This window comes from Bison bison, unplaced genomic scaffold (genome assembly GCF_000754665.1).
Source record: "Bison bison bison isolate TAMUID 2011002044 unplaced genomic scaffold, Bison_UMD1.0 scf7180017864322, whole genome shotgun sequence".
NCBI lineage: Eukaryota > Metazoa > Chordata > Mammalia > Artiodactyla > Bovidae > Bison > Bison bison.
This window is the reverse complement of record NW_011494894.1, coordinates 8029708-8042161: the sequence shown is the minus strand read 5'-3', so window position 1 is coordinate 8042161 and position 12454 is coordinate 8029708. Positions and strand designations below refer to the sequence as shown.

The following is a 12454-nucleotide window of genomic DNA, read 5'->3' as shown; positions in this document are numbered from 1 at the left end:
CTGAAAGAGATGGGAATACCAGACCACCTGACCTGCCTCTTGAGAAACCTGTATGCAGGTCAGGAAGCAACAGTTAGAACTGGACATGGAACAACAGACTGGTTCCAAATAGGAAAAGGAGTACGTCAAGGCTGTATATTGTCACCCTGCTTATTTAACTAATATGCAGAGTAAGTACATCATGAGAAATGCTGGGCTGGAAGAAGCACAAGCTGGACTCAAAATTGCAGGGAGAAATATCAATAACCTCAGATATGCAGATGACACCACCCTTATGGCAGAAAGTGATGAAGAACTAAAAAGCCTCTTGATGAAAGTGAAAGAGGAGAGTGAAAAAGTTGGCTTAAAACTCAACATTCAGAAGACGAAGATCATGGCATCTGGTCCCATCACTTCATGAGAAATAGATGGGGAAACAGTGGAAACAGTGTCAGACTATTTTTGGAGGCTCCAAAATCACTGCAGATGGTGATTGCAGCCATTAAATTAAAAGACACTTACTCCTTGGAAGGAAAGTTATGACCAACCTAGACAGCATATGCAAAAGCAGAGACATTGCCAACAAAGGTCCGTCTAGTCAAGGCTATGGTTTTTCTTGTGGTCATGTATGGATGTGAGAGTTGGACTGTGAAGACAGCTGAGTGCCAAAGAATTGATGCTTTTGAACTGTGGTGTTGGAGAAGACTCTTGAGCGTCCCTTGGACTGCAAGGAGATCCAACCAGTCCATTCTGAAGGAGATCAGCCCTGGGTGTTCTTTGGAATGATGCTAAAGCTGAAACTCCAATACTTTGGCCACCTCATGCAAAGATTTGACTCATTGGAAAAGACTCTGATGTTGGGAGGGATTGGGGGCAGGAGGAGAAGGGGACGACAGAGGATGAGATGGCTGGATGGCATCACAGACTCGGTGGACATGAGTTTGAGTAAACTCTGGGAGTTGGTGATGGACAGGGAGGCCTGGCGTGCTGCAATTCATGGGGTCACAAAGAGTCGGACACGACTGAGTGACTGAACTGAACTGAATGACTCTATAGGATAGACTTCATTACTCCTTTTTATAGATAAGGAAGTAAGAGAAACTATGCAATTTTTTAAATCCAACCCAAGTATTATGAAGAAAAACTATGAATCAAACCTAGATTTCTATTATCGTAAAGCTTATATTTTTCACCACCACACTATCCTGCCTTCTAGACAAAGAAGGAACAGGATAGAGTCCTATGATGAACAACGGGGACATTGATATTTCTCCTAAATATAGGAGAATAACTAATGTTGAACTTTAGTTTAAGCACTGAAACAAATACTGCTTATCTCTGTTAGGAATGATTCAGAAGTCAGACTGAGTCTAAACCGAAAGACAGAATTCAGGTCTCTCATCACAATTTGAGAGACTAAGGAAGTAGACATATTTAGTTCAATTGACTGGAAGGATATCTAGGACATTAATTCAATAGAGAATACAGGAGGATTAAGGACAGGCTGTGTACAAAAGAACAGTAAGTTCAAATTTAGGGTAGTTATCTTTTAGTGAAACATAAGGTAAAGATGCTGAGAAGAACTTCTAGTGATGTTGATCAGCAAAAAATGCAAGAGGGGATAAATCTACTGAAAAACCACTGCATGCCAGGCTGCTAGGTATTTTATACATAGGATTTAATTTCATCCTCAAAAAAACAAAGTTTAGTGGTGGTATTGGTGGTGATGGTTGTGATGGTGGTGGTAGCCGCGGTAGCCATCATACTAGTAGAAAACGTTTATCGAATACTTACTATGTGCTGGCCATTATTCTAAGCACATGACAAATGTGAATTCATATAATCTCTATAAATAAAGAACACAGTATTATCCCTGTTTTACAGATGAGGAACTAAAGCGCAAATGGGAAAACAGCTTGTTGAAAATTACATAATTAATAAGTGCCAAAGCCAGACTCTGCATCCAGGCAGTTTGGCTCCAGAGATCATCCTCTTAATCAGCACAGTTTTTCTCTCTTTTTAAAGCACTCTGAAAATAAAGAAATTGGGGTTCAGAGTTAGGCTGCTTGCCCAAAACAGCCTATTTAAACACTGGACTACCTGACTACAAAGTCCATGCCTTTTCACTACACTGCTTGTAAAGATCACCAGCATAATGATAATGGGCGTGGATTAAAACTGTTTAAGGAGAGTACAGAGCAGGAAAAAGACTAAAGAATCTTCAAAGTTGAGAAAACTGTTAAAGGCTTATATACACAGCTGTGACTAGGTACACCAAATTAAAATATTTTGTCCACCTCAAAGGTAAATCTAAAATCAAAGATCTAAGCAAAGTAGAAATTGATGATGCTGCCTTCTCAGAGTAGTCTTCCTCTCATTGTCCTGTTGTCTGAAGTTTGTGGATATTTACTTACACAAATGAAGACAGGGTTGCAAAGCATTGAATAAAAATCACAGAAACATTTTACTGTTATATAGGAAAATAAAGCCAAAAACATTTAAAAACAAATAAAAAGATAGGTAAAAAAAAAAATATTTTAAAAGGCTGGAGATAAAATCTATACCTTACTTTACAATGATGTTTCAAAAGATGTTTACAAATAAAATTGGTGGAATAATTAATGTTATTGAAAATCTGATCCAGTAAGCAAGTCAAAGGAAATTAAATTTTATTTAAAATAATAAAAATTGGTAGGATAACAGATAAGACCAGTCTAATAGGCCAGGCTTTATCTCTATTCATTCTCCTGCTGCTGCTGCTGCTAAGTCGCTTCATTCGTGTCTGACTCTGTGCGACCCCATAGATGGCAGCCCACCAGGCTGCCCTGTCCCTGGGATTCTCCAGGCAAGAACACCGGATTGGGTTGCCATTTCCTTCTCCAATGCATGAAAGTGAAAAGTGAAAGTGAAGTCGCTCAGTCGTGTCTGACTCTTAGCGACCCCATGGACTGCAGCCTACCAGGCTCCTCCGTCCATGGGATTTTCTAGGCAAGAGTACTGGACTGGGGTGCCATTGCCTTCTCCGATTCATTCTCCTACTAGGTATTAAATACCATCCTTTCTGGACTTCTTTTAGTTCCTCATATATACCCCATTCTCTGTCAAACATGTACTCATTTACTATTCAATGAAAAATGCTCAGCACCCACCTTATACCAATCATCATGCTAGGTGACTACATGAATGGTAAACATACTCCCTTTGCTCTTAATAGCTAGTATATTAATAGTAAATGAGACAGACATTCAATAGGTAGCCACAGAAAATATTTAGCACAGTTATGATAAGGAAAAGTGACAGTAAGGGAACATGCAGGGTGCACAGTATGTAGTCTATGTATTCTGAAGGTTGAGCAAGTTTTTTTCTATGGAAACGACATTTAAATTGAGACCTAAAGGACATACGGTAGCTCTCTGAAACAACATGGTGTACGCCAAGACGTGGTTTAGTGAGGGAGGAAGGGGTATATGAAGGTGACAAGGGGACGATAAACTCTCAGAAGATGGTAATTAACAATTGGGTACATGGTGGTGCCGTTTACTGAAACAGAGAACATTAGAAGATAATCTAGTTACTTGATAAGATCATGAATTTAATTGTGGACACTGAGTTGAAGTACTCAGGACATAATTAAGGGGTGATGAGCAATAGGTAGCTAGACATACCGGTTTGGGCCTGAGAACAAAAAATGTGGGCTGTGGATACACATTTTAGATTATTAATGTATATAACTGAAGTCATGGGAAAAGATCACATAAATCACTTAGGCATATTATAGTGCAGAAAAAAGATAAGTTCCAAGCATTTAGAGGACAGAAGGAGAAAAAATACAACAACAATTAGAGAGATTGAACCAGCAAAATATGATAGCAGAAGACCATGAAAAACTATTCAAGGAGACAGCTGTGAAATACTACTGAGAGGTCTAGTGAGATGACTTAGAACATTTCCCCACTTGGGCTAGTTAAATTTACACTCATCCTTTAGGTTTCATCTGCATTATTTCTTTCAGGCAACGTTGCCAGAATTCCTAACTCTGCTTATGTACCCATCCTAAGTGCCTCCTGTATATACTCCTATCGTAGCATTTACTATTATATTATTCTGTGTTGCAACTGCAATAGCCTATTTACTTGTCCGTGTCTCCACCACAGGTCTTCCCAGGTGGCTCAGTGGTAAAGAATCCGCCTGCCAATGCAGGAGATGTAGGTTTGATCCTTGGGTTGGGAAGATCCCCTGAAGAAGGAAATGGCAACCCACCCCAGTATACTTGCTGGGAAACCCCACGGACAGAAGAGCCTGGCAGGCTACAGTCCACAGAGTCACAAAAAGAGTCAGACATGACTCAGCTCCACTAAACAACATCTCCACCATCATTCAAACTGCTCAGATGTATGGAAGAAGCACGATTGTGGGTCTGGTTCAAAAGTGTATCTCCTTCAAATGCAGTATTTCTCATATTTCTCTCCCATAGATGCTAGCATAGCATCTCCCATAGGTGCTAGCATAGCACCTGGCAACAAGATTAGTACTCTGTAAATAGTTGTGGACATTTATTTATTTCGTACCTATATTATGTCAATCACTGAGCTGGGTGTAACAGAGACATTAATGTCAGACAAGAATCCAACCTTCAAAGAGCTTGTTTTCTAATTATATGCAGCTAAACTTAAATGAACAAATAAGAATAAAATGTATTACTTACCATGTCAGTAGTCATCACTTTTGCTACGATATGTGTTATAGTCTTTCCAAAGTTTCTTTTTCCTTTCCTACGCCTCAGAATTCTTGGAAAGAAGGGTCCATGAACTCTGAAGTTGAAAACATGTATTTTAATTAAATCAGTATGAAAAATACTTAAGGTACACCTACTTAAAACTTGGTACTAAGCATCTTGGAGTAATAGGTTCCATTCATTTTGAGCTTCTTGAGAGCAATGAGCAATTTGAGAGTGATGGAATAATTGAGATCTTTTAAATAACTGAGTGTTTAAACCATTGAACTCCGAAATCTTTTGAACTCTGAAAATCTGCATGCAACTCACTACAATCAATACCTCAATCATCTTAACTTTTCAGTACAGTAGAAAATTTCCTGATTATACTTTCATAATACATTGAATTGTAGACACTCAAAGCAGAGATAGGTTATGTCTGTGCTACTGAGGTATAAGAATATTTGGGGACCTGCCTAATTTGAGAGACTACGTTTAATTAATTGTTTTTGTATCTATGGAGAACTTATCCTTTGAAGCAGGATAAGTTGGCTGTTGGCCTCCATTAAACAATTCTAGCTTCTTTCTTCATTGTTTTTAACTGGTTGCTATTCAGCACTTTTAGATAATTCCATTCTTTGTCTTCTTTCTGCTTTCCCTTACAGTTCCTGTTTCCTATTCATCATTTAAGTGTTATCAAAAGAAAGAAAAAAAATTGAGTATAACTTTTATCATTACTGTCAGCCATATTTACTGTATGGGTAATCTTTTGGGTTCTCTGCAGCACTTTATCACTTGATGCAGCATTAAAACCAATATTTTTCAGCTTATGTTTCAATTATCAATATTTAAAATAATTTATTGGTATATAATTAATTTATAAGGTTGTGTTAGTTTGACGTGTAGAGCAAAGTGAATCAGTTATGCATATACATATATCCACCCTTTTTTTAGATTCTTTTCCCATATAGGCCATTACAGAGTATACAGTAGAGCTCCTTGTGTTATAACTGAAGGTCCTTATTAGTTATCTATTTTATATACACTTTGCAGTGCGTATATGTCAATCCCAATTTACTTCTCTCCCCTCCCCCTTATACCCTGGTAACCATGAGCTTGTTTTCACATTTGTGACTCTACTTCTGTATTGTAACTAAGTTCATCTGCACCCTTCTTTTTAGGTTCCACATATAAGCAATACCTCAGTTACCAATATTTTTGTGAAGCTTAACATTTCAGAGAACTGTTCCTACGTATTTATCATTCCAATGATTGAATTTTGAACTCTAAGATATTAGCAATGTCCTCCAAAGGAAAAGTTTCATTTGACATTTCAACATCAAACCCATTCAGCACTTTTATACCTATTTAAGCAAATTTTGATTTGAGAAAGAGAACTACTCATACATTTTTTTCACCATATATATAATTACTAGTTGCTCAAAGAGTAAAGCATCTTACATGCAGGAAATAGTTTATCATACAATCCTAGCTTTAAAATTAAAGGTTTATGTCAGTGATTTTCAAAGTTATATTTTTAATAAGGTATAATTTACATAACACTCATTTTAAGTGAACCTCTCTATGAGATTTCACAAATGTATACACCCATTTAACTCAATCATGTTTGTGATCTTCCATTTCTCACGGTCCTACAACTCCCCACTCATCCCAAATACAGAGGTGGGTACCAGTTGCCACTGTTCTGCCCACTTCACTTGCTTTGCTGTTTTCTTCACCACTGACTCATTCCTCTCATTTGTGACTGACAGTCATTGAGTGTGTGGGTAAAGATAGGGAATACTCATGTTGAACTCACTCTGATGGCTATAACCTATGTGAACACAACCTATTTAAAATTCAACAAACAAAATCCCCAGTTCTTTATTATGAAAAATTTCAAACATATCCAAAGTAGAAAAAATAGTATATTTAAAAGTAGAGAATATATATATATATTTAATATATATCCATCCATCACTACTTTCGAGAATTGTCATTTATCTCATTCTCACAACATTTTCCCCTATCATAGTCACCAAAATATTTTAAAGGAAATCCCAGCTATGGTTTAACTTGACTTGTAAATACCTCAGTATGTATATCCAACAGGTAGCCACTTTTTAAAATAGCATAACCACAGTATCATTATTACACCAAACAAGGTTAATAATAGTGCCCCTACATCATCTAACACTTTGTCTGTGTTCAAATGTCTGCACTTAGCTCTGGAAGATATTTTTACCATTGGTTTATGTGAATCAAGAGCCAAGCAAGGTCCATACACTAAATTTGATCAATATATCTTAAATATCTAAATCTATCTTTTTTCATTTATACTAATTACCCATTCTCTTTTATGATGTTTATTTTTAATTATTGGCCCTGCAGCATGTAGGATCTTAGTTGTCCCACCAGGGATCGAATCTGTGTCCCCTGTAGTGGAAGCCTGGAGTCTTAACCACTGGGCCACCAGGGAATTCCCTGATATTTGTTTGTTGATCTATAGAATTTCCCACATAATTTGGCTAATTGAATAACAAGGCATCATTTCAAAAGTTCTTCAATCCCCCTGACATTCAGATCTAGAAGCTTGGTAATATTAAGATTCAATTAAAAATCTACCCTCTGAGTTTTGAGGACCAGCTGGCCAGAAGAAGAGCCTGGAACTGCAGAAGAGACACACACACTTACAATTGTTGCCTCAAACTACCCGGTATAAAAGGAGAAGGAAGAGGTCAAACCCTGCTCCTTCCAGCCTTTGGAAGAAGTAGCTGCACTCAAGGAGAAATGTAGATCAGTGGGCGTCTCTCATTTGTCAGGAGCTCATTTCTCCTTCATAGGGCAGAGTGCAAGGCCAAGACTACCATTCTACTGCAGGGATTTTGAACCCATCAGGAGGGTTCTGGAGAAGGCTCAACTGATGGGCTTCAGGTGAATAAATGTTCTGACATTTCATCCAAAAAAAAAAGATTATAGGTGGTACTATATACTATTGTCAGAGAAGGCAACGGCACCCCACTCCAGTACTCTTGCCTGGAGAATCCCATGGATGGAGGATCCTGGTAGGCTGCAGTCCATGGGGTCGCTAAGAGTCAGACACGACTGAGTGACTTCACTTTCACCTTTCACTTTCATGCATTGGAGAAGGAAATGGCAATCCACTCCAATGTTCTTGCCTGGAGAATCCCAGAGACGGGGGAGCCTGGGGGGCTGCCGTCTCTGGGGTCGCACAGGGTCGGACACGACTGAAGTCACTTAGCAGCAACTCAATCATAACACTCAAGATATAGAACATTCCCATCGTACAAGTTCCTTCATACATCTTTGCAGTCAGTCCTCAGCATCGACTTTCAGAAACCCACTAATCTTTTTGTCATAGATTTTCCTTTCTTGTAATTTTAATTGGAGGATAATTGCTTTACAATGTTGTGTTGGTTTCTGTTATATAGCCATGTGAATCAGCCATAAGTATACATGTGTCCTCTCCCTATTGAACCTCCCTCCCACCCCTCACCCCATTCCATCCCTCTAGGTTGTCACAGAGCACTGGGTTGAGCTCCCTGCATTATACAGCAACTTCCCATTAGCTCTCTATTTCATATATGGTAATGTGTATGTTTCAATGCTACTCTCTCAATTCGTCCTTCCCTCTCTTTCCCCAGCTGTGTACGCAAGTCTGTTCTCTACGTCGGCATCTCTATTCCTGCCCTGCAAATAGGTTCATCAGTACCACTACCTTTTTCAGAATTTTAAAATGGAATTTTAAAGTAGAATATGCTATGTACTCTCTTGTGTCTGCAGTTTTTCAGTCAGACTATTTTGAGATCCACCATGTTATTTTGTATATCAGCAATTTCTTTACATCACAGAAAAATATTTCATTATTCAGTTCAGTCGCTCAGTTGTGTCCGACTCTTTGTGACCCCATGAACTGCAGCACGCCAGGCCTCCCTGTCCATCACCAACTGCTGGAGTCCACCCAAACCCAAGTCTATTGTGTCAGTGATGCCATCCAACCATCTCATCCTCTGTCGTCCCCTTCTCTTCCTGCCTTCAATCTTTCCCAGCATCAGGGTCTTTTCAAATGAGTCAGCTCTCTGCATCCGGTGGCCAAAGTACTGGAGTTTCAGCTTCAACATCAGTCCCTCCAATTAACACCTAGGACTGATCTCCTTTAGGATGGACTGGTTGGATTTCCTTGCAGTCTAAGGGACTCTCAAGAGTCTTCTCCAACACCATAGTTCAAAAGCATCAATTCATTAGGATTTTCTATATACAAGATTATGTCATCTGCAAGTAGAGATAATTTTCATTTTCCTTTTTGGATCTGGATGAATTTATTTCCTTTTCTTTCCTATTGCTCTGGCTAGAACCTCCAGCACAACTGAATACAAGAGTGGACATCATTGTCTTGTTCCTTATCTTAGGCGGGGAAACATCCATTCTTTCATTGGTAAATATGATGCTATAGGATTTTCACAGATGGCCTTAAACAGGTTGAGGATGATCCATTCTATTCTAAGTTTTTTTAGAATTTTTATCACGAAAGAGGAATTTTGTCAAATGATTTTTCTGTAACTTTTGAGATGATAATGTGGCTTTATTGTGTATTATATTGATTTATTTCCATATGTTAAACCAACCTTGCATTCCTGGCATAAATTCCACTTGTCATAGTGTCTAATCTTTTTCATATGTTGTTAGACCCAGTTTGTTAAAGTATTATTGAAGATTTTGCATCTATATTTACTTATTTTATTCACTTATTTTTTATTTAAGTCTTTTGGCTGTGTCCTGCAGCTTGTGGGACTTAGTTCCCTGACCAGGGGTTGAACCCACATCCTGTGCATTGGACGCTCAGAGTCTTAACCACTGGACCTCAAGGGAAGTCCCTGCATCTATATTTATACTGGGTATTTTCTGCAGTTTTCTTGTGATATCTTTCTATAGTTTTGGTATCAAGGTGATAATAGCCTCATAGAATGAGTTGGGGAAGTAGTCCCTTCTCTTTTTATTTTTTGGAAGACTTCGCCAAAAAAAAAAAAAAAAATGTTGGCTTCCCTGGTGGCTCAGGGGCAAAGAATCCACCTGCCAACACAGGAGATGCAAGAGACACAGGTACACTCCCTGGTTTGGGAAGATCCCTGGAGTAGGAAATGCAAACCCACTCCAGTAGTCTTTCTGGGAAAATCCAATGGACAGAGGAGCATGGCAAGCTACAGTTCATGGGATTGCAAAGAGTCGGACATGACTGAACAACTAAATGCACACACACAGGTAGGGTTTCTTTTACCCTCTTGGCTTCTTTCAAGATTTTTTCTTATCTGTGGTTTTCTTCAGTTTAAGTATAATATGCCTATTTGCACATTTTGGGAGTATTTGTCCTACTTGGTGGTCTCTAAGCTTCTTGGATCTGCGGTTTGGTGTTTTCATTTAATTTTGGAAAATTTTCACCACTATGAATTTGAACAGGGAGGCCTGGCATGCTGCGATTCATGGGGTCGCAAAGAGTCGGACACGACTGAGCGACTGATCTGATCTGATCTGATCTGATGAACTTGAATTTTTTTTCAGTTGCATTTGCTTTCTTCTCTTCTAGTATTCCAATTGCACATGTGCTACATTCTTTGAAACTACTCCACAATTCTTAGATCTTTTTTTCATTATTTTTTCTCTTTGTATTTCAGTTTGAGACAATTTCTCAAGCTTTCTGATTCTTTCCTCAGTTGTGTCCCATCTATTCATGAGCCTTTCAAAGGAAGTCTTCATTTCTATTTACAGTGTCTTTGATTTTTAGAATGATCTTTTCATTCATTCTTACAGTTTCCATGTTTTGCTTGAACATTATCCATTTTTTTCTTGCATATTGTATACTTTTTTCCATTAAAGTCCTTAACATATTAATCATAGCTACTTTTTTTTTTTTGGTTGCACTGCATGGTGTGTGGGATCTTAGTTCTCTGACCAGGGATCGAACCTGTGCCCCCTGCAGTGGAAGTACAGAGTCTTAACCACTGAACTTCCAGGGAAGTCCCAATCATAGCTATTTTAAATTTCCTGTCTGATAAATTCCAAAATCATAATTGAGTCTGTTATTGATGCTTGCTTTCCCTCCTCAGACTTGGTTTATTTCCTTGCCTTTTAGCATATCATAATTTTTTTTTGAAACCTACACATGGCTAACAGGAAGTGAAGTAGATTAATTATTAATCCAACCAGGAGGTAGCCTATGTTTATTTGCTGTAGCTTTATGTGTCAGAGGCTTCAAATTCCTGTAATTTCCAATTTTCGGTCTCTGTATATCTTCGGGCTTCCTTTAGAAGCCCCAGACTACTCTTTAGAAGAGTCTGTGTCTTACAGCTCTTTTAACTATAATCCAGTTATTATCCTGGAATCTTGTTGGTATGGTTTTAAGATTTAGCAGAGAGGAAGTGTCTATACTCTTGTGATTACTTATTGGTCTTTTACTGAGTCTATGTCCCTGGACTGTGACCTTCACAACTGTTCTTAATCCTCTTTTTCCCCAGACAGGAAGGCTAGAAGGGACTAGAGTCAGAGAAATGCCTTTCCTCTAGGTGGCAAAAAACTCTGGTAAAGACTTTTCTCCTGGAGAATAGCAGATCTTTATTATGGAGAATGCTCTGGGTATATTTCATAATGGGTACTTTTCCCTTCACCCTTCCAGAGTCATAGCAGAATCTTTCTTGGCTCTTCACTGAGAACCTAGTGAGACTCCTAGAGGTAAAACCCCACAAAGGTATGGGATCTCACTAATAACTGCAGCTCCCTGTGAGTTTCTTTGATACTAGTTATCATTCAGCATCCAGCAATCTATCAAAATTACCATTTAAATGTTCTTATAATTTATGGCTCGAGCTGGTTCTGTTCAAGATAAGCAGATCTTAGCTGTGACTCTCTGAATTTACCTTTCTCCAAATTTTAGGGTGGCAGTTTGTCCTGTGATCTCAGTTCTCTGATGGTTCCAAGAAAGTAATTTTCGAGTTTGTTCAGCTTTTTTCTTATTGTAAGGATAAGGATGATAACTCACAAGCTCTTTGCATGTCAGAGCTAAATCCAGAAATTCTTGGTTCTTTTTTATTATAGTTTTCATTTCTCTGTTGAGATTCTCTGTTGCTCAAATTTTGGGTCTCACTCCTTTTGTAGCTCTCTCACTTTCAGAATATCCCAACTAAATTTCCAGCTACTCTGTCAGCCTTGAACTCTGTCCTTTGTGTCACCTTGAAACAGTAAGATGGCACTTTTTTGCTACCTGAGCTATTAACAGCTGGTGATGACCCTCAAACCAAAATGCCACAAATTCTCACTCTCTACTTTGCATTTTATATGTGGACAATGTCTCCTGACTCTTTTCTTATGCTTTGGCCAAAATTAAGAAGGTAAAGAAGAAAGGTAAGGAAAGGACTAGATTTATGAGATTTTTTAAAAATAAAAAACCCCAGAACATTGATTTCAGTGAATTCAGCTCATATAAAAATAATTTTCCAATATTGGTAGTTGTACCTGTGCTTATCTCATAAATTCAGTTCAGTTCAGTTCAGTCGCTCAGTCGTGTCAGACTCCTTGTGACCCCACGGACTGCAGCACACCAGGCTTCCCTGTCCATCACCAACTACCAGAGCTTACTCAAACTCATGTCCATCGAGTCAGTGATGCCATCCAACCATCTCATCCTCTGTCGTCCTCTTCTCCTCCTGCCTTCAATCTTTCCCAGCATCAGGGTCTTTTCCAATGAGTCAG

General features: G+C 38.6%; 1 protein-coding gene across 1 annotated transcript in view; it reads right to left on the bottom strand.

The window, feature by feature from the left end:
• SHCBP1L (SHC SH2-domain binding protein 1-like) overlaps positions 1-12454 on the bottom strand; it is a 44595-nt gene that overhangs the window by 9233 nt on the left and 22908 nt on the right. The window contains exon 6 of the mRNA XM_010853110.1: positions 4685-4790. Coding sequence (XP_010851412.1) covers positions 4685-4790 — 106 coding nt within the window. The remainder of the gene's footprint in view (positions 1-4684; positions 4791-12454) is intronic.